At 37.7% G+C, this 22,198-nt stretch overlaps 1 protein-coding gene across 1 annotated transcript in view; it reads right to left on the bottom strand.

Annotated features, from left to right (window-relative positions):
* Window positions 1-22,198, bottom strand: part of TMX4 (thioredoxin related transmembrane protein 4) — a 43,591-nt gene that overhangs the window by 3,222 nt on the left and 18,171 nt on the right. The window contains exons 3-7 of the mRNA XM_047745554.1: window positions 19,047-19,092; window positions 17,302-17,430; window positions 14,884-14,929; window positions 4,951-5,052; window positions 283-346 (exon numbers count right to left, since the gene is read on the bottom strand). Of these exons, the coding sequence (XP_047601510.1) occupies window positions 283-346; window positions 4,951-5,052; window positions 14,884-14,929; window positions 17,302-17,430; window positions 19,047-19,092 (387 nt within the window). The remainder of the gene's footprint in view (window positions 1-282; window positions 347-4,950; window positions 5,053-14,883; window positions 14,930-17,301; window positions 17,431-19,046; window positions 19,093-22,198) is intronic.

The raw sequence follows: 22,198 nt of genomic DNA, 5'->3' as shown, positions 1-22,198 counted from the left end.
TCCAGTTTGAATGAAGGAAAAGGTATCAACTAACTGATGAAGGGCATACACTTAAAGGGAAAAAACAATCGCCAAAATGAAGTATTCCCTAATTTAAGGAAGAAAAAAAAAAAGAACTTTTGTTCAAATCTGATGTAGAGAATACATTTCAAAGAATTTGGTAGTGGTGATGGTTTGGACACCTACTGAATTACGGGGGAAGAATCTAGTATCTCTTTGAGCACAAAAGGATACACCACAGAATTCCAAAAATACTCTATCACATGAGTTTGTCATACTTACCAGTGTGTTCAGATAAACGCTTTGGAAATGGTAGATAGAAACATTCTGATATTACCACCAGGACCTGGAGAGAAAAATGTGATTTCACAGTGACTAGATATTTATTACCAAAGAACCTCAAATGTAGGCCTTGGTTCTATAACCAGATGTTCACAGACAATTAATTAGCAGTTGGTCAAAAGTCCTCAAAAAAAGACATGGATACAATTAAGAATCTCCTATTTTTCAAATGAAACAATATAGGAAAATATGAATATATAACAGGAGTCAGGGGTCACAAAGTCAAATGTCTACAGAGAGCCCATTAAAAATAGGTATATCAAACAGGTATAAGAAAATGGATACTCTGAGCCAAGCCTAAAATGGCCTTTTAAAAAAACACTCCTCTGGCCAAACAAAATTAGTCTGTATATGGGTGCCTCTCACCCATGGGTAACCACTGACTGAATAAAAGATGATGTCAGGCTAGAATTCTTAAGAGTACCATAAGAAATTTCTACAGAAATAAATTGTGAGAAAAGTCATCGATGGTATGAACTAAACCCTATTTTAGACAGTGATTGCCTGGCTTCGTCTTCAACCTTACTGCAGCATGACTCACTTTCTACTTGCTATAAGCATCCCTCTCCCTTTGTAAACTACAAGCTCCTTGGAGGCAGGTTCCGCCCAATCCCTGTTCCGTGCCGGGACTGGCATGGGTCACAGTGATGAGGCTACAGATTGTGTCAAAAAGGGCACAGTTCTCTGACTGGGAATAAGCTGCAGTCATTCTTCACACCTTCCCCTACAGCAACCCACAACACAAACATCCACCCAGAGAGAAGCTACCTGTTTAGAAGGGCAATCCACTTCTTGTACCTAGCTAACTCCTGGACTGTCCCTTTACTTTGAATAATTGCAGGGCTTTAAAATAATACTACTAAACAAACTGAGGGTTGATGGGGGGAGGGGGTTGGGAGAGGGGGTGGGGTTATGGATATCGGGGAGGGTATGTGCTATGGTGAGTGTTGTGAAGTGTGTAAACCTGGCGATTCGCAGACCTGTACCCCTGGGGATAAAAATATATGTTTATAAAGCTGTAAAAAAAAAAAAAAAGAAAGAAAGGATGAATCCCCAAGTTTTGTAGCAACATGGACGGGACTGGAAGAGATTATGCTGAGTGAAATAAGTCAAGCAGAGAGAGTCAATTATCATATGGTTTCACTTATTTGTGGAGCATAACAAATAGCATGGAGGACAAGGGGAGATGGAGAGGAGAAGGGAGTTGAGGGAAATTGGAAGGGGAGGTGAACCATGAGAGACTATGGACTCTGAAAAACGATCTGAGAATTTTGAAGGGGTGGGGGGTGGGAGGTTGGGGGCACCAGGTGGTGGGTATTGTAGAGGGCACGGATTGCATGGAGCACTGGGTGTGGTGCAAAAATAATGAATACTGTTATGCTGAAAAAAATAAAAAAATTAAAAAAAATAAATAAATAAAATAATACTACTACTTCATACATTAGTGTTTTAAAGGTGCTTTAAAATGTTAAAGAACCTAAAGAAGTCATAGTACTTTTGATTCAATTTCATAAACATCAAATGAGTACCCTACTTTGTGTTCAGAATTATTACCATCTGTATATTAATTTTTTACTCAAAATTTGGTTCATTAGGTTCCAGGTATCCTGTCAACTTCTGCGGAGAGAAGATTAAAAAAAAAAAAAAAGGAAAAAATGGAGGTTTAATTATAAAGCAATATGGAACATGAATTCCATAAGAAAAAATGAATAAAGCACTTTGACAGATATTCACGAGATACAGATACGACAACCAGTTCTAGGTTTGGGAAGGATCAAGAATGGCCACTTGAAGGAGGCAGCTTTTAAGGCCATGGGCATGGTCCAGAGTGGATGGGTTGCACCAGCTGCCAGCTCTTCTAAGCTACACCAAATTGACCATGGGGGGACCGCTCACCAAGCAGGGGTCCAAGCAAGTGACAACTCCTGCGAGATCTGGCTCCTTCCCCAGGGAGGAGCACTGTGGGGCAGAGCCATAAGGCAAATGCTCCAGAGCAGTGGCCAAGCCTGGGGGTGGGGGGTGGGAGGGACACTCCTCCCTACCGGGAGGGTAGGTAGGAACAAACACCCTAGGAGTCCAGGAGTCTGGCGCACACAAAAGGGATTGACTGCCTTTCCCTGAGGGTGCACTGAAGAGAAGGGGCAGTGATCTTTCAGCCTGGGGGCTGGAGATCAGGGAGCTGCCATTTGTTACTTTTTTTAATCCCCTAAAGTGGTGTGAACAGCCTTCAGGGAACAAAAGTCCCACAGAGCAAAGGCAAGGAGCTTCCACTGAGCCCTGCCAGGAGAGGTGCAATTCGGAGCACCAGGCCCCACCCCCAGAAGATTGGCAGGATCTTCAGCAAATACCAGGTTTACAGATGGCTCAGAACTGGAAAAAAAAAAAAAAAAAAAAAAACAACAACAACAAAAAACTGCACTAGAGTAAGATAGTATATAGAATTAGAGGTTGGGACCTTTGTTTACAGGTGAAAAATAACATTTAGTAACATATTTTAGTTGTAACGAGGTTCAATCAAGAAAACAAACAAAAATCCAAACTAGCAGCCTTGTTTTGATTTCTCATCTTTTTAAAATTAGGAAAAAGTAGGAAACAGAATAGTTAGGCTTATGTGGAACAGTAATTTGATCAGGAAATCACTCCTCTATGGAAAATACCATGCTCCTGCTGGCCACTGTGTAAGATAAACTGTAGAAAGATTCATAGAGAGAAGAACTTCCAGAGACACCAGGACCAAGCTCCATACGATTGCACACCTGGGCTCTGCTTTCAGCCCTCAGTTAATGGCAAAGGTGCCACAGAGCACAGAAGGCACAGCTGCAGACCTTCCTGAAGGCTAAAATTCTAGCTGTTGTGCACTTTTTAAAATATATATTACAGTTGTAGAAAAGGAGTCAGAGATATATGTTTGGTATTTTATGGAAATGGATTATCAGAAAATGTATGACTCTTACTACTTTAAAATCATTATCCTTTTGTTAAAGAAAGCTCTCCTCCCAACTTCCTTTAAGGAATAATATTCTATATCCTTTAATCACTTGAATAGTCTAGAATCAACTCTCTTCTTTCTTCAGGCCAAATCTTAACAACCTTCCTGGGCTGATTATTTGAATCAAAGTTTCTGAATGAACTTAGGGCATAGGCCTGACCTGATTTCTTGAACTTAAAGTTAACCTCAAAGATAAAATTCAAAAACTCTTGATGCTGAGAAGACTTTCCAGTGGTCTTTCAATAGGCTAACACTCAACCTACGTTCTCTACAACTCCAACTGAGAACCACCCAGGATCTCATGGGGTTCCCCTTCAAAAGCCTCATTTTCATGGGCTCTAAAATACACTGCTAGAAAAATCTAGCACCAGACAGTAGATGAGAGAAGCATATTTATGTCCAGTCAGATTTATATCCAAAGTCAAATCCTTTTAGGCCAGACCATCAGGGTCACATTGGTTAGAAATAAGATTAATGTGACCTAATGAACAACATATCTTGCATTCCAGTCCCACCTGTGGAGTTAACACCAGCAGTCAGATCTCAGATATAAGCCATAGCATGAAGTAAGCATGTTTGCAGCAAAATAAAATCAAGCCTCCTTGGCTTCTTGAAGTACAGCTTTGTTGTAACAAGTTATATATCAATATATAGCTATACATACACACACACACACACACACACACACACACACACATATAAAAGCTATTGCTAACATTTTAAGCTTATTTTTAAGAAGGACTTATTAAAAAGCTGAAATGCATTATACAATGTAAGGATAGACTTTAAGATAATCTAACTTCAACGTCTGTCTTTTTATATAAATTTTTAGTAATCATCAATTATTCCTATCATACAGTATTTAGGGGCTTTGTGATTAATATATAGCACAATGGTTTTTAAGAACTCCTTAATTAGAGTTTAAAACTTGATCAAATTGATCAAGTATGGCTAAAAAGAAAGATTAAAAATTATGTAAAAGAGTAAAATATTGCCAAAACACTTACAGTTGCTTATGTAGTTAAATAAACAAATTTATTATTTTAATTCTTAACCAAAACATATATGGAGAAAATGCACAAATACCTACTAGGTACTAATTTTCATACTTAAAGAAGACGTGGTAATGTGCTTTGCATCTTATTTTTTTTCCCATAATAAGGACTGTGTTTTTTATGTACCTTATCTCACAAAATCCACCTCAGGATAACCAGACTGTATGTATAAGCAGCAGGTCAGGATTAAAGGTTCAGTTGGGGGATATGAGCAAGAAAAAATCACCTTGTTCTCTCAAGGAACAAATTCACAGATTTGGCCTCATCACCACAGTGTTCCAATCAAGGAAGCAATGTGTGAAATCACAGCTGACTTGGTTGCCTTGGAAACTGACTAGGCAGCACACATCTTCACAATATTTTAGGTTAGTATTAGGAGATAATAATTTAATGAACTTTCCATTATATCTCAAATTACCACTGAAAGTAGTATCAAAAAAGTAACTTTAGATTATACACAAAATGATACTTGTTTATGCACCTTTTCTTTCTTGGCTGCTTTCTAGTTTTGCATAAAACCCATGTGGTTTTAAAGAAAGAGGAAAAAATAGCATTATCTCTTACCAGACCCAAAAAAAGGCCAAAAATCAAGGTGGCCATGACGAAAAAGACATAAGAACACCAAGCAGGAATTCCAAGGGTCACTGTGAAATAGTTGTGAAGATGCTGTAATCAGAAGGAAAAAATAAAATATTTATTAATTATCAAACATGTTTGAATCTCCCTTTCTTGCTAGAACTGAAGTCTGCTAACTGTTTCTACATGTATGAGTTCCCACAAAGTTTACTCCATTTGCATATATGTAATTCTTCAAGGAAAAGTCAAATTTTACAACATTAAAAATTGGAGGGTACTAATCAAGGTCATATCTATGAAGAGTTATATTTCTTTGTTCATGATCTGGTAGAACTATGGCAGAATTGTTTTTCTAGACCCTTCTTTCATCGTGACAGATTCTTTTTGGTCATTCTCCCCTAATAATTCCATATACCTCAATTTTTACTCATCATGTGGCATCCATAAAAAAAAATTTCTTTTTAAAGATTTTATTTATTTTTTAAATAAATTTTTAAAAAGATTCTAAAGATCTTCTTGTCAATTTTTAAAAAAGATTTTATTTATTTATTTGACAGAGAGAGACACAGTGAGAAAGGGAACACAAGCAGAGGGAGTGGGAGACGGAGAAACAGACAGATGGTCTATCGAGCAGGGAGCCGGATGCAGGGCTCCATCCCAGATCATGACCTGAGCCGAAGGCAGCCGCTTAACGATTGAGCCACCCAGGCACCCCACCGTTTGTTAATTTTTATGTGGAACAAAATTACTACTTACAGAACATCAATCATTTAAAATGTCTCCATACTGGGGTGCCTGGATGACTCAGTTGGTTAAGCGTCTGACTCTTGATTTTGGCTTAGGTCACAATCTCAGGACTGTGAGATGGAGCCCTATGCCAGGCTCTGTGATGGGCATGCAACCTGCTTATGATTCTCTCTCCTTCTCCCTCTGCTCCCCCCACCCCCATCCTTCTCTCTTTAAATAAATAAATAATAATAAAACAAAACAAAATGTCTCCATACTTCCTTTTCCTAATCAGATGATTTCTCTACCCTACCCATCCTCAATAACTTGCCTAAATCACCATAAAGCTGAAAATATCCTAAACAGAAGAAAGTCTTTCTAGTTAATTCATTAGGAATGAATGAGATTCCATCAGTCTTTGAGTACAGCCCACATCCCTTCATGTTTACTATTCCCGTCAAATACTTAAAAAATGAGTGAAGAGATACCATCTTTGCTGAAAATTGTTTACATGCTAACTCATGCAGGTATGAACCTACCAGTCTGGAGTGAAGGCCCACTTGAATTATGGACCTGCAGCAACCATGCTTCACCATGATGGCTTAGTGATCATCTGTGTTAGGCCCTTACAGCTCCAAAACCAGTCATTCATTATAATCCAAGCATTTACTGGGCCCATGATGAAATGGCTCCAAGCTAAGTGCCACCAGCAAGCAGAGATAACAGAACGACTAACCTAGAACTGATGAGGTGGATGAAAATGACTCCTAGTTTCTATTTTAATTTAATATTTCTCAAAACCCAAATTACTCAAGTATCTCCCATTGGTTTCTCAGTTTATAAATGTTAATTCAATTAAATAATGTATTTTATTCTGGCTTAATTCCAAATGATAAACCAACGAACAAAAAAAGCTTGTTAATGGTCTAGAATAATCTGAGCTCTCTTCTCCCCAATTTTTTATTCAGTAAAAGACATAGATCTAAAGACTCAGCAAATACTTTATATATTTATATATGCCAAGAGTTCAATAAATATTTATTGAATTAAAAAAAGATACTAGCATATCCTTCAATTATTCATAAGAAATGCAAACAACTCGTGATTCGTAAAACTATCATCCATTCATCCATCTTCTGTTGATGGCATTGGTCATCATTTTATCTTTAGCCGGGCAATTATTTATTAAGAGTAATCTAACATTCTGCAGCACAGTAGGCAAAGAGGTCTTTGGGATATCAAAAGGCTGTTTCATTCAGATTCTGTTCAGTGTTAAGTTCTAAAATGTAGCATACACTTCTCCACTTTAGAAAATTCTATGTATACATAGTTTATGCTTTTCTTGATGACTCAGTGCCACCATCAGGATTAAACTCTGAAATGTGCCAAAGAATTAGAAGATATAGAAAACCAGTCTGGCTTTGTGCTGACCCAAAGAGGTGTGTATTCTGGAGCTTGATTTATAAATAATATCCATCCATACGGCTGGAATGAATAACGTCCCGTTCTAAGTCCTGCATAGTGTCTCACACCCTTTCTGCAAAATAAATGATTAAAGTAACCCTTAAGAAATTTTCCAAGTTATATTCTGGAATTCAGTAAGTTATATGACTTTGAATCATTGCATTCTGGGTCACACACTTCTTAGTGGATTCAAAATATCCTCTTACTGTAGTGAGTTCTGCTTCAATTTTCTCACATCAACTTACTCTTTAAAGATCTATGTGAGCCTCTTAGAGAAACCCTGCCATCTTGTGGTCTTTTAGTTGATTAATACCAAAGCCTCATTAACCAAGTTGTGTTTTCACAACTGCAGACATAAATCTTTATCTGTTTACTTTGTCGGAGTTCACAGTGGTTTTAGAACACCTTTAAGGGACGCCTGGGTGGCTCAGTTGGTTGAGCAGCTGCCTTTGGCTCAGGTGGTGATCCCGGCCTTCTGGGATCAAGTCCCACATCGGGCTCCTTGCTCAGCAGGGAGCCTGCTTCTCCCTCTGCCTCTGCCTGCCACTCTATCTGCCTGTGCTCACTCTCTCTGTCAAATAAATAAATAAAATCTTTAAAAAAAAAAGAGTGTTGGGGTTTGCGGCATTAGGTACATGAAGTCTTGTTATATATACATTTTTGAGTAATAACTGATTCAAACTGATTCAAACTCAGTTTTAGATTCCCGTGTTTTGTTTAACTGCCAGGCAAAGTGACAGTTTTCACTTGTAGAAAATACTGATCCTTGTTCAAAATTATATGTGCTCGTTATAGGGAAGTATCTTACTCTGCTTTCTTAAAATGCACAAAAATATCACCTAATGGGCCTGACAACTTACACAGTACCATTGTAATAGATAATGGAGTTAGGGGTAGTTTTTGGCTACATACAGATTTGAGTGAGAGACTAAATGAAAACACCATTACAGTAGAATAAATGAGAAGAACATTCTACCTGGTGGTCAGTTGGATTTAAGGAATGGAGCAAGGCCAAAGCATCCATGGACAGAGGTAGAGCTTTCTCTCTCCAGGGAGCCCAGTATTCCCTCTGGGGATGGAACTACTGAAGGTCAGATTCAATGCTGTCCAGGGGCACTCACTCAGGGACCCCAGTGCTGCATAGTCTCATTCAGAGCTGGGCTGACCCTAAATGACAGAGAACTTTTTGGATTTAGATCCCTCCAGTGTCACAGAATATACTCTGAGGAGTTTTGGGACAAATCCAATATCCCTTTCAAACACAGATCAGAATCCTCAAAATATCCTCCCTGTGTGGGAGCAGCTCAGAAAGACTTTCTCTAGTAATAGCCAAGGGTCCAGTTCACCTTCAATGTTTTACCCTTTCAACACTTGCAACAAGACACAACTTGCAGCCTCCTGTAGGCATTAAGGGAGGTATTCTGTGGGTGTACAGCATCTCACTGTAATAGGGTTCTAGATCATTTTACAAGCAAAAAACCTCAAAACAGTAAGAGGAGAGATGCCACTATCTAAAATACAACGTTTGGGGGAGCTTTAAAATATATTCTTGTTAAGTGTTGGTGTGGATGTGGAGAAAAAAGAACTCTCGTGAACTGCTGGTGTGAATGCGCACTGGTGCAGCCACCTTGGAAAACACTATGGACGTTCCTCAAAAACTTAAAAATGGAATTACCGTGTGATCCAGTAATTTCACTATGGGGTATTTATCCAAAGAATATGAGAACAATAATTGGAAAAGACATATGAATCCTATGTTTATTGCAGCATTATTGACAATAGACAAATTATGGAAGAAACCTAGTGTTCATCAACAGAGGAATGGATAAAGAAGATATGGTATATATGCACAATGGAATATTAGCCATAAAAAAGGAGATCTTGCCATTTGCAACAAGGTGGATGGATCTAGAGTGTATAATGCTAAGTGAAATAAGTTAATCAAAGACAAATATATGATTTCACTCATGTAGAATTTAACAAAACAAACAGAAAAAGAGAGACAAACCAAAGAGCAGACTCTTAACTGTAGAGAATAATGGTTAACAGAGCAGAGTTGGGTGAGGGTATGGGTGAAATAAGTCATGGGGATTAAGAGTACACTTTTCAAAAAATAAAAAAAATAAAAAAAATAAAAAAAAGAGTACACTTTTCATACTGAGCACTGAGTAAAGTATACAATTATTGAGTTACTATATTGTACACTTGAAACTAATATAGCACTGTTTGTTAATTACACTGGAATTGAAATTTTTAAAAAAGTATTCCACTTTGAAAGAAACAGTTATTCTCTAAACACTCATGTCCTTAAATCCTCATGATGAGGTATTTATAAAGTCTTAAATCTTCTCCACCATACAGACTATCCCCGCAAGGATGCATCCTACCTTATGGTCTGCGTCCTTGAATAATAACAGTGGCACTGAGGTGAGGGAAGTTACATACTATATTAGCTCAGTGAACAGCACAAATTCACCAAATCAAATAAAATAATACTGAAATGCGTTCAGATGCTAAACCTAGTTAGCAAAAATACACATTGTACAACCTGCCATTAATCCTGCTATCAGCCTGGATTTTAAAAAAGTAAATAAATAAAAAGAGAAAGCATTCCTTATTGACTAGTGAGAGGTAAAAAGCAAAATAATGATGACAACGATGATTAATGGATACAACTAACAGGAAACAGTTACCAAGTACTGACTAGGTGCCAGGTTCTATGCTAAGCACTCAAAATGTTCTGGTGACAACAGTTTACAGCAGGGAAAACTCATGAGTTCAGAGATACACACAAAGGGTGGAGAATAATGAGTTGTCTCTCTGGAAGAGAGAAAGATAAAACCTCCCTACACCATTGTAGCCAACTGTGAAAAAAGATGAGAAGACAGAAAGGCTGGAAAGTCTCTCCAAACAGGGGCCACAGACAACATGTCAGCCCCAAGATTCCAAACCCTGACAGTGGCACCAGACTCAGTGACAGTGCTCTCCAAGTTCAATCTGTGCACCACTTTCATGGCATTCGCCTCACCTTGTACTATCCTTTAGATCATTAACATTTTTCATTAAGATGAGTAACTTCTTTTAAGCTGAATTTCAAAGAAATTTGATATTGCTACTATAAATATAAAATCAGTGCTGATTCCATATCTAGAAGATGTCTATCCACCTTTGAGAAACTCCTTGAGCTGTCTTCCAGCCACCAGTGATTCTTATGAGGTAGGCAAATGTCAAGACTATATTGAGGATGGGTGTTAGAGCTAAAGTGGCAGTGACTTCTACAAGTTTATATAAAAATTAAAACACATCAGTGAATACTATCACAACTGGATTGGAAAGACAATCTGAATTTTAGTGCTGGATAGAACATATGAGATTATCCACCCTTCCCCCACATTGTGGTACAAATTACCTACTAAGGATCACTTGGATTCCAGGTGACAGCAGGAAGCTCACAGTATCTGGCTTATAACACAGTACTAGGAACTTCTTCACCTCAAGGGTTTAGTCAAGCAAGAACATATGGGAAGTTGGTGTAGAGTTAAGGAAGCCAAATGCAGAATACAACAAAACCCCTGAGTTCATGGGAACTCAGCTGTGTGGGTGTCTCCTCACCAAGCAATTCTGACATCCTGAGGACAAGCTCTTATTTCCAGAATGCCAGACCTAGCAAGCTAGCTGTACTCCTACAGCAGAAATTCAAGGACTTTAAGGACTAGTTCAGTAGGCTCATCTTATAGATATTACTCTTGTTTTTACTTTATCTTTTTCATTACAGAAAAAAAAAATTAATACAGACAAAGATAAGAGATTTAGCTATAGCCATAATTTCAGTATCAGAGATAGCTATTGTTGACATCTGATTAATCTCCTTCCAGGTACTTTCCCGTAGACACATGAAAATACCACACGAACATAGCATTACAATCACTGCTTTGTTACCTTTCCCCCCACTTAATAGCATGCAATTTTCCCTATAGAAGTATTATGCCTAACCAGCCACCCAACCAGGGGAGGCTGTTGCTGAAGAAACACTGACTTCTGTCTGTTTATGTATCCACAACATCACAGTAGGATAAGAGAGATTGTGGATGGGCATCAGTAACCTCGCCTCACTGGCATTAGCTACTCTGTGTCTTTCCCTCTTTCTTGTTTGGCTCTTTGGACCTTCTCTCTTGGAGACCTTACACTCATTTGGTTCTAGCCATGTTCTTTCCCTCTCTCTCTTTCTCACCACATGCTATGTTTCTTTTGTTCACTGTTAATATGATTGCACTGGAGTTTTATATTGTTTAGACATGAGTTACAAACAGATTATCTTCCCCACAATGATACATACAACATTGGTGGAAGGATCCTGGGCAAGGGAGAAGGGCTGGCTAAATACGCTGAGTGAGCTGGGTAGTCAGCTAGGAGGACTTTCTCGGTAAGTGGTTCTTTAGATGCAACGAGGCAAGACTGCGCCTTGAAGTGGAAACCTGACAGACAACTGAGGATTGGTTCTCACCAGGCTGGAAATCACGTTCCCTGTGAGTAAGAGGACAAGGTCTAGATTATAGAAACAGGTTGTGAGAGCCCTTCCCAGAGATTTCATGGAAGCTTGGAAACTTGTTTCTAAGAAAAGAAGAAACTACAAAGTTGTCAAGAGGCTTGGAGAAGCTAGATGCTGATACAGAGAGTGATACCAGATTTCTCTCACAGTTTTTTTAAGGTAATGAATACACACACGGAGAGATCAAAATAATCTACTAAGCTACCATTTATGTTCCTTTAGTCATATTACTCCCTGCTACACACACACACAACACACACACACACACACAACCTACAGTTAGGGCAAATACATTAGTAAGGCCAAAAAATGTAAATGGATTAAATTTATCATTTAAAAGAAATACTTCTTCAAGCAGAGAGAGTCAATTATCATATGGTTTCACTTATTTGTGGAGCATAACAAATAGCATGGAGGACAAGGGGAGATGGAGAGGAGAAGGGAGTTGAGGGAAATTGGAAGGGGAGGTGAACCATGAGAGACGATGGACTCTGAAAAACGATCTGAGAATTTTGAAGGGGTGGGGGGGTGGGAGGTTGGGGGCACCAGGTGGTGGGTATTGTAGAGGGCACGGATTGCATGGAGCTCTGGGTGTGGTGCAAAAATAATGAATACTGTTATGCTGAAAAAATAAAAAATTAATTAAAAAAATAAAATAAAATAAATACTTCTTGCTATATGTATTTTACAAGACTCATTTATAACATAACAAGAATGAAAAGGTTGAAAGTGGGAAAACATTCCAGGCAAAAACTGACCAAAAGGAAAAAATATGGTATTAATACTAGATAAAAGCTACTCAATAGAATGTAAAACCTAATTATTTGTGTATCACATTTAACAATTTATCCTATAAAACTATCTTCTTTTGGGGGTGCCTGGGTGGCTCAGTTGGTTAAGCCTCTGCCTTCAGCTCAGGTCATGATCTCAGGGTCCTGGGATCAAGTCCCACATTAGGCTCTCTGCTCAGCAGGGAGCCTGCTTCCCCCCCTCTCTCTGCCTGCCTCTCTGCCTACTTGTGATCTCTCTGTGTCAAATAAATAAATAAAATCTAAAAAAAAAAAAAAAAAAAAAAACACTATCTTCTTTTGTTCCCTGTTTAGATATCTGGAAAGACATTCTAAGTATACATATGTATATAAACATCATATATACTCTACTTTTCAATCACTAAAAAGAACATCTTTATTGGGGTATCCGGGTGGCTCAGTTGGCTAAGCATCTGCCCTTGGCTCAGGTCACGATCCCAAGGACCTGGGATCAAGGCCTGAGTCTTGTCCCTGTCCAGTGGGGAGTCTGCTTCTCTCTTCCCACTGTCTCTCCCCACTAACCCATTCATGTTCTCTCTCTCTCACTTGCTCACTCTCACTCAAATAAATAAATAAAATCTTAAAAAAACAAAAGGAAGAACATCTTCATTGGTTATTCAGAGATGGTTCATATTCTATTCTCCAAATTGCCTTTTCTTTGCAGTCTGATGCACACACACAGAATCTGCATGCTGCCCACGGCTGGAGCACTGTGCGTATAAAGATAAAACACCCACTCCTGGCCTTGACGCGACAGTGCCGCACATTGTAATTATTTGCATGATAAAATGAAAAACTGTAACTCCTTATCAAACTCTTGCTTATCAAGGCACAAAATGCCAAGTTATATGAAGTCAAAGCAATTATTTCTCTCCCCAGATACTATATTTGAAAATATACCTCTTTAACAATGCATGAAAGTTATGACCAACTTCCATCTAAGCTCTTCTTAAACCACTATACAAATTCATCTCTTGACATACACTTATTATAGGTTCCATTCTAAGAACTTACTCTTAGGATTCCTGACATCCACCTATAATGGTCATCCTGTTGAATTAGACATTATAAGGCTATAAGGTTCTCAGATGGCTATCAGAATAAATGACTCTGTCAACCTTTAGTGTCAACATACTGTAAAAGGCAAAATCCTTAATCTCAATTCCCAATTGGCAATTCATAATTCTCAAACCCTGAATAAACTTCTCATCAGTGTTAAGAAAACAGTAGAAGGAAATCATATGAAACTCATACTATCTGGAGAGAGGGGAAATCCCAGTTATTGTTTAATATCATACACAAATGCCAAAAAAAAACAGTTAACAAACTTTAACTAAGAAATACTGAATCCAAGTGACAAACCTAGCTTCTGTTAAAAAATACTGGAGTTAGTATTCCATCTTACAAGGCAGAAAATAAAATATAACTGAAAAACTGGGACCCAAAAGACCATTCTTAAATTTCCCTAAACATGTAACAATGTACATGAGAAACAGAAGAGTCTTCATGAACTCCTTGAATATTAAGTTCCAAACAGGACATCATGACTTAGAATCATAGCCTTGAAAAGACAAATAGAAGGACTCACTTCTAAAGACTTTTTGAAATGCTTTAAGGATATATATTTAATTCCACAGCAAGTTTGTTAAATTTGGCAGAATTTACCCCACCCTACACATAAAGGGAAGTAAAAGATTATGTAACACATTCAAGATTATATAATTGTTCAACATTTTTAACCTAAATAACAGTTCTAACTCACTGAAATGACTCAGTGAGACGATAAAATTGCTTATAGCAGGGGCATTTAAACTTCTTCTTAAAGGGCCAGAAAGTAAATATCTTAGGCTTGTGGGCCACGTGGTCTCAGTCAGAGCTACTCAACGCTACCACTGTAGCATGAAGGCAGTTCTAGGTCATAGATAATGAATGAACATGGCTGTGTTCCAATAAAACTTTACTTATAAAAACAGGTAGCCAGCCCCCAAGCTATAGTTTGCAGATCCCTGATGCACAGAATCACTTTCAGGCTTAGATAATCTTTGACCTACAGGGAGATTCTAACAATGGGAAAATAAGATGAAGTTAAACCACATAAGCCCTTTCAGCTTTAATAAAGGGACTCACCACTGATCTAAGAAAATATGACTGATACAGTAGTTATGGGTCTTTGTTCCAATTTATGCCCTTCTACACAGGGACGCAATTCTACTAGAGACCCCACATGAGAGCAGTTGTGTGGCTTAAGAAGAAAAGTGACATTATACAAGTATTTGTAAATGTTTACTTTCCTATTGTTTAGAAGATACATTTTTACTCTTTAAAAACCTGTCTGCGAAGATAGTCACAAAAAATATATTTAAGATTACTCACCCATATCTTGCCAGAGATACTAAAAAGACCAGCCATTCCAGACATCCTAAAAGAAAAATGAATAAATGAAGAGAAGGAGAACCACTGGTGATGTATACTATGAAAAAACAAGGGGCGCCCGGGTGGCTCAGTTGGTTAAATGCCCGACTCTTGATCTCAGCTCAGGTCTCGATCTCACAGCTATGAGCTCAAGCTCTGTGTTGGGCTCCATGCTGGGCATGAAAACTATTTTAAAAACAAACAAACAAAAAAATAAAATAAAACAAAACAAAACAAACCCCCCCCCCCCAAAACCAAAAAACCTCAGGTCACAGGGATCTGCCCCTTCACTTTTTGTAATGTTTTCCTCTCTCCTGGATTCACTGTCATTCACATAAAGGGTCTTCTCCAACCTCTCCTCCTAAGAGCCACAGTCTTCATTTCAATTCCTCTGTTACAAATATAACAGAGCCATAGTCTTCATTTCAATTCCTCTGTTATAAATATTCAACCCCCTGGCCCTTTCTCCCTCCATTGTGCATACCTGACAAAAAAACCCAACCTTGGGTAGCTGCATGTCTCTGGGGAAAACCACATGACCAGCTGATTGCTCTCCCTTCCCAGTCACAAACCTCAGGGAGCACTCAATACTGTATTGTTTTAGGCTCTACCTGAGATGATAGCTCACGTCTTTTCCCTCTCTTCAGACCTTCCACACCCTCCCCGCCCCTTTCCCATGCCTGCTCAGCTAACAAATACTCCTTGTACATCACTGCAAAATCAGAAGCCACCATGTGATCTCTCTTATCTTCCCACTACCAAATCTGAGCCTGGTGTACACCTGATCTGCCTCCTCCTGTTACGACAGAGAAAGGAGATCTGCCCTAACCACAGCCTAGTTCCTCCACTTGTGCCATGGATCCCATCCCTTTGGTCTTGTTAATGACTTGGCTCTTTCTGCCATCCCTCTTCCTGCGTTAGCCATTTCTCCCTTTCTGCGGGATCATTTTCTTCTGCACGAAAACATGTTCTACCCTCTCTTTCTTTTAAAAAGTGCATTCTTGGACCTCACATGGCTCTCCAGCTTCACAAACTTCTCCAAAGAGTAGTCTGTGCTTACTGTTTCTTCTTCCTCACTGTACCTTTAACAGGTACAGTGCAACAGCCTTCTGATTGTCTCACCTCATCCACTGGTGCCTTCTCCAACCTCTCCTCCGAAGAGCCATCTTCTAATTGTATGCACTGATATATCCAAGTTCCAAATCAAGCCTGCAGACCTGTATGATCCTGCTCCTGCCTGCCTCTCGTTCTTAGTGTATTCCACTCCCCCTCCCTTTCTCTGTGCTCAATGTTACCCATCTTTCTGCTCTTCAGTACCATGAGCTCTTTCCCAGTGGGGGCCTATAGCCGTGCTATCCCCATTGTTGGAAATACTCCTCCCCACCCTCTTTACCCAGCTAGGTCATTGTCTCCTTCAGTTCTCTCTGCTGTTCCAACTCTCATCCGATAGAGGCCCATGCCTTCTGCCTTACTAAAGATTTGTCTGTTTTTAACAGTAGTTACCCAGATTAAGATTCTTTATATCCCTAGTTTTTTTTTTTTCTTCCTGAATCTGTCTTAATTTAAGTTACCTAACTCTGTCTTGCTTATTGTTGAATATCTAGCACCCAGAGCAGCATTTGGTATAAAACCAGTGCTCAAATATTTGTAAAATGAAACACCGGAGGTGAGGTGCTTTATTTTTTTAAAGATTTTATCTCTAGATTTTCTGGCTATTACACAAATGCTACTGGATGATTTATTCCTTAAATATTGCATACGTTGATTCTATTTCAACAGGGATATTCCCTATTCTTACATATACTAATATAAACAACTACAATTATGACAATTCATTCTAAATTAAAACCAACTGTTAAAAACGTTTGTACAGTTTGGCCTTATCTACTTCACCAATAATTACACAGTTTGACATCACGGACAAAAGTTACCTCCATCTGTGTTCCACTAGGCAGCTAAAGACACCATAGGTTTTATTTTCCTCATAAATACAATAGCAATTCCTTCATAAACTATAATTCAAGAAAGAGTTAACTCTTCTATCTTATCAATAATTTAAACAGAAGAAAGAATGGCAAATGTTATGCAATATCATATTTTATAAAGAGAAAATAGTTAATATGGCTTAGTACAAAAGTTGGAGGAAAGGCTTTTGTAACCTACCTGAATCTGGATACTTAATTCCCAGTGGGCTAACAACTAGCTGAAACATGTGGGTCATAACACCAGAAACACAACATTGGCCAAACATGGTCATGTATAGTCTGGGTAATCAGAACTGAATATGAAGAAAAATACAGACTTGCAAGGCCTATGGGCTGTTTAAGTTAATATCTCCCATTTTATAAATAATACTTTGTCATAAGAAAGATAAGTTACGTCAGAGAAGCTGGGGATTTCCAGCCAGTCAGAGGCTCCACTGATTGCCATTTCTTCTCTAAGATATAATTTTGCAGGTCTTCATAGACTCCTGGGCCACGGTAACGGCGGAATATCCCGTCCTTTGCACTATAAATTAGAAAAACAAACAGAGAATAAATCCATTAAAATAACAAGTGTTACAGATAATAAAAATTAAAACAAATACTAGTTTTACATGTGAACTTCACTTTGAATTTTCACTTGGCTCAATTGAAGAAAAAAATTATAGTTAGGCATAAATACTAATCTATTACAGATTAGAAATTCCCAAACGGCAGGCATTACGCATTTTATTTTTATCACTGCACAATTTAGGACCATAAGCAAAGTTCTTGGCAGTGTCTAATCTACCAAGTTACTTTTTATTATTTTTGCTATCAATTATTTCAATTTTTCTCTTACAATGGCAAAAGAGCAATTGTTATCAAGCTTTAAAAACTTGTATCCAGCTTTCCAAATTTATGTTATTCAAGCTCCCCACCGCCCCGCCTCAATTAACAAAACACCTTGTATTCTCACAGGTCCCCCAGTTTTTCTCTGACTTTCTCACCACAGTCCAGCTTCCTGAGGGAAGGTCTGCACTGGCCATTTTCTCCCCATGTATTACTCATTCAGCATTCTTGTGATCGGTGGTTCTGCTTCTACAACTCCATAGAAACTGCTAGTACTGGGGGTCTCCAATGGCTCTTCAATGCCATATCCCTAAAGCATTTTTCTGTCATTTTTCTTTGTCTGTCATCGGCACTGTCCACTACTAAACATCTCTTCATTTCTCCTTTCCATTGGCTTTTATGACATGAGCTCCCTTGGCTTCTTATTACTCCTACCACCCCTGCTCAGTTCCTCACTACCCTGTCTTCCTTTGCAGATGTCCTAATGTTGGTCAACCCCAGGTTCTATCCTTGACCTATTTTTAGTCCTATTGTGCATGTTCTCCCTAGATACATTGCAGTGTTTGTCTACCTCAATGCTGAGGAATCCCCAATACATCTCTCTAGTCGAGATCTTTCTTCTGTACTTGAGATCCTGAAATCAAACTATTACTTAAAGTTCTCCATTTGGAATTAACAGGCACTTCACACTGTCTTCTCCATCCTGGCCTCTATCTTCCAAACTTCATCTTATTCTAATGGCTCCTCAATAGGTTTTATGAGTTCTACATGGCCCATTGGTGGTCATCATAGGCTCTTCCTTCCTTATCACTAAGTAGTCACCATGTCCCAGGGATCCCACCTCCTAAGTATCTTCCCTTTTCTCTTCCCCCATCACTACCTGAGCCTCACTAGCCTTATCACCCAAGATGATCCAACTGCATCCTATGGGCCAAAACCAGTTACAGTCCTCAGAAGGTATCTCATTTTCTCCCAGCTTTCTCCATGATAACTCCTGTATCTGGAAAGGGCTGCTCCACTCTGTCTGTTTACCCCAATTCCTACCTTTCGTATTATCAGAGAAATCTTTTTTGATACCCCCACCCCCTCCTACTCACTGTCTGACATTAGGTATATTTCCCCTGCTGTACTCCAGGCACACCTCTCCTCTACCAGCTATCATTCACTACACACCAATGCACACTGCACACTCTCTTCAAATGTTCAACTGAATAAGCAATGGTTATGGAAAACAACTCAGAATTCCTGATACTGTTTTTGAATTTCTTCTAATGTTCTTAAGTTTCTAATCAGAAAATTATTTAAACTTACTGAAAAAATGCTGGGAGAGTAGTGACAAAGAAGCGGCCACTCAAACCTACAAGAGGCATAAATAAAAAAAGTTACAAGTCAAATTCAGACTACCCCAAGCACCTGATTTACATTGTAAGAACAAGCAGCCTTGAGCTTATTTTCATGGCCACATTATTAAAATTGTTCCATTTATTTAATCATATTTACCTCTTTTCTTTTTACTTAAAGAAATTGTATTTTTATCCATTTTTATTTACTTACCACTTTCCGGTTACTGACATATAATTTGCTTATTTTTTATGTATTGCACTAAAGTTTTCTGGCTTGTGCATTGCTTAGAATAGTATGGCGGCTGAAAGGACAGGTTGTAGAGTCATGCAATCTGGATTAAATACTAAATTCTCCAGTTACTAGCTTTGTGACCGTAAATACATTACTTAACCTTTCTGTAAAATGGGTATATGAAAGCCTGCCTGAATCATTCTGAAGTGAGATTAGATCAGTTATAGGTTTAAAAAGAATGAAGAATATGAAATAATAAGATCATGTATAATCTTTTCACGCTTATAAAATTTGTAATTTCTGTCAAGGAAGTCTATGTATATTAAACAGATTTTTTTCAATTTGTCACAGCAAACCTTTACTGAACATTAACCACATATCAAGGGCTATGCTAGGTACATGTGAAGATAAGGATAAATAAAACACTTAGTCATTCATCAAATATTTACTAAGCAACTTCTTTGTTCCAGGGACTGTGACAATGGCTCAAGACATACAAAGCAAAAATGAAAACGTGCAATCTTTATTTTTACAGAAGTTATAGTCTAGTGGCAGAGGGGGAGAATTTAATCAAATGATCATGACCAGAAACAGAAATGGATGCTATCAGGGAAAGGGGCATGCAACAAAAACCTGCATGACACCAGGAATAAAGAACAGATCTCCGCTCTTTACTATTAACTAAATAATATTTATGTGGGCACCAAGAGTGAGTCAGTCTAGTTCTGGCAAAAAGAAGGAAAGCTAAAGGATCCTCCTGGCCCACATGAAAACATGCAGAGATAACATTTTCACATTTCTCATCATTACTGCCTTTCCCACTTAAGAACAATCTAGACAAAATCAATCCCTAGTTAAATAAAGTGGCTCAAATTTTACATCTCTGTGATGACTTGCTGTTTGCAATACTGAAGGTGTATTTAATAACAAGGGATGTTTGCTTATACTCATTTTATAAAGTAAATCTATACTCAGCAAAATACTTTATTGATTGATGATGACGAGTCTTCCCAAAGATGCATTCTCTATTTTTTCTCATATCCAAGCAATTAACTTTAAAACACCTGTATGGCACCTAAAAGCAAACACAGTATTCTGAAGGCAGTAATAGTTAATGCTACAAAAAGAAACATAAACTTCACACATTTATAATTGTACATCTTTTTAAAGGTTGTACTGGCAGGAACAGAAACAAAAGTGACCCGAGAAGTCAGCTGAGGATTGGAATAAGCATCTCTGTTTACAGGTCATTCTCACCTCTAACAGGCTTGGAATTCCACTCTACCAAGGAACAAAGGCATCTTTTGGTATAGTTCCAAATCTAAATTGCCAAGAGAAGGAGTACTGGTAATCTTAAAGGCTTGAAAATTATTATATGTTTTACTAATTACAAACAGTTTCATATCCCACTTTTTTCCTAGCTATGGATTTTTATGACCGCCCTAAATCTTAAATAAGGACACTCACAGTGTTAGGGAATTATGCTTTATTTACAATGGACTTCTAAAATGGAACGCACAGGGGCGCCTGGGTGGTGAAGTCAGTTAAGCATCTGACTCTTGGTTTTGGTTCAGGTTGTGATCTCAGGGTTGTGAGACTGAGCCCCACATCAGGCTATGCACTCAGTGTGGAGTCTGCTGGAGTTTCTCCCTCTCCTTCTGGCCCTCTCCCTGCTCGAGCTCTCTCTCTCTCTCTCTCTCTCTATATATATATATATATATATATAAATAAATAAGTAAGTAAATAAATAAATAAGTAAATAAGTAAATAAATAAATAAGTAAATAAATAAGTAAATAAATAAGTAAATAAGTAAATAAATAAGTAAATAAATAAATAAGTAAATAAATAAGTAAGTAAATAAATAAGTAAGTAAATAAATAAGTAAATAAATAAGTAAATAAATAAGTAAATAAATAAATAAGTAAATAAATAAGTAAATAAGTAAATAAGTAAATAAATAAATAAGTAAATAAATAAGTAAATAAGTAAATAAATAAGTAAATAAATAAATAAGTAAATAAATAAGTAAATAAATAAATAAGTAAATAAGTAAATAAATAAATAAGTAAGTAAGTAAATAAGTAAATAAGTAAATAAATAAGTAAATAAATAAATAAATAAATAAAGTCTTTAAAAAATTAAAAATCCTTCATATGTTCTTGGTCAGTAAATTTAAACTATCAGTTTTCTCATTAATGGGCATCATAATTTCTATCTCACTATTTTTTAGTATTAAATGATTTTATATTTATAAAGCACATAGGACACAGTATTTGACCTAGAATAAGTACTAAATACACCCTAGTGAATATGTTCTTTAAGGCTCTGGCTCAAAGTTGGAATAAAGTAGGATGCAATAAAGTAATTTAGTATCAAGTGCTTTGGAAATCATACATTATTCTGGAGAACATACTTTTACAAATAAATGTGCCCATGAAAAGATAAATACAGAGGAAATAAGAAAGAAAGCACAGTGATATATATATATAGTCTCTGAGATTCTACTTTTCTGGTTCAGACTAAAAGGACGCTCATTGTCAAAACTATTAGAATAAAGGGTATGAGAACTTTATGGCTCTTGATATGAATTCCTGTGCTTTTTCCATGACTATTGTACAAATTTATAAGACCATCAATTAAGGTTCATTTAAAATAAAGATTATTGGGCGCCTGGGTGGCTCAGTGGGTTAAGCCGCTGCCTTCGGCTCAGGTCATGATCTCAGGGTCCTGGGATCGAGTTCCGCATCGGGCTCTCTGCTCAGCAGGGAGCCTGCTTCCCTCTCTCTCTCTCTGCCTGCCTCTCCGTCTACTTGTGATCTCTCTCTGTCAAATAAATAAATAAAATCTTTAAAAAAAATAAATAAAAAAATAAAATAAAATAAAGAT

Source organism: Lutra lutra, chromosome 9 (genome assembly GCF_902655055.1).
Source record: "Lutra lutra chromosome 9, mLutLut1.2, whole genome shotgun sequence".
Classification (NCBI taxonomy): Eukaryota; Metazoa; Chordata; class Mammalia; order Carnivora; family Mustelidae; genus Lutra; species Lutra lutra.
Note: the sequence above shows the minus strand (reverse complement) of the source record. Positions and strands in the feature narration are given on the sequence as shown.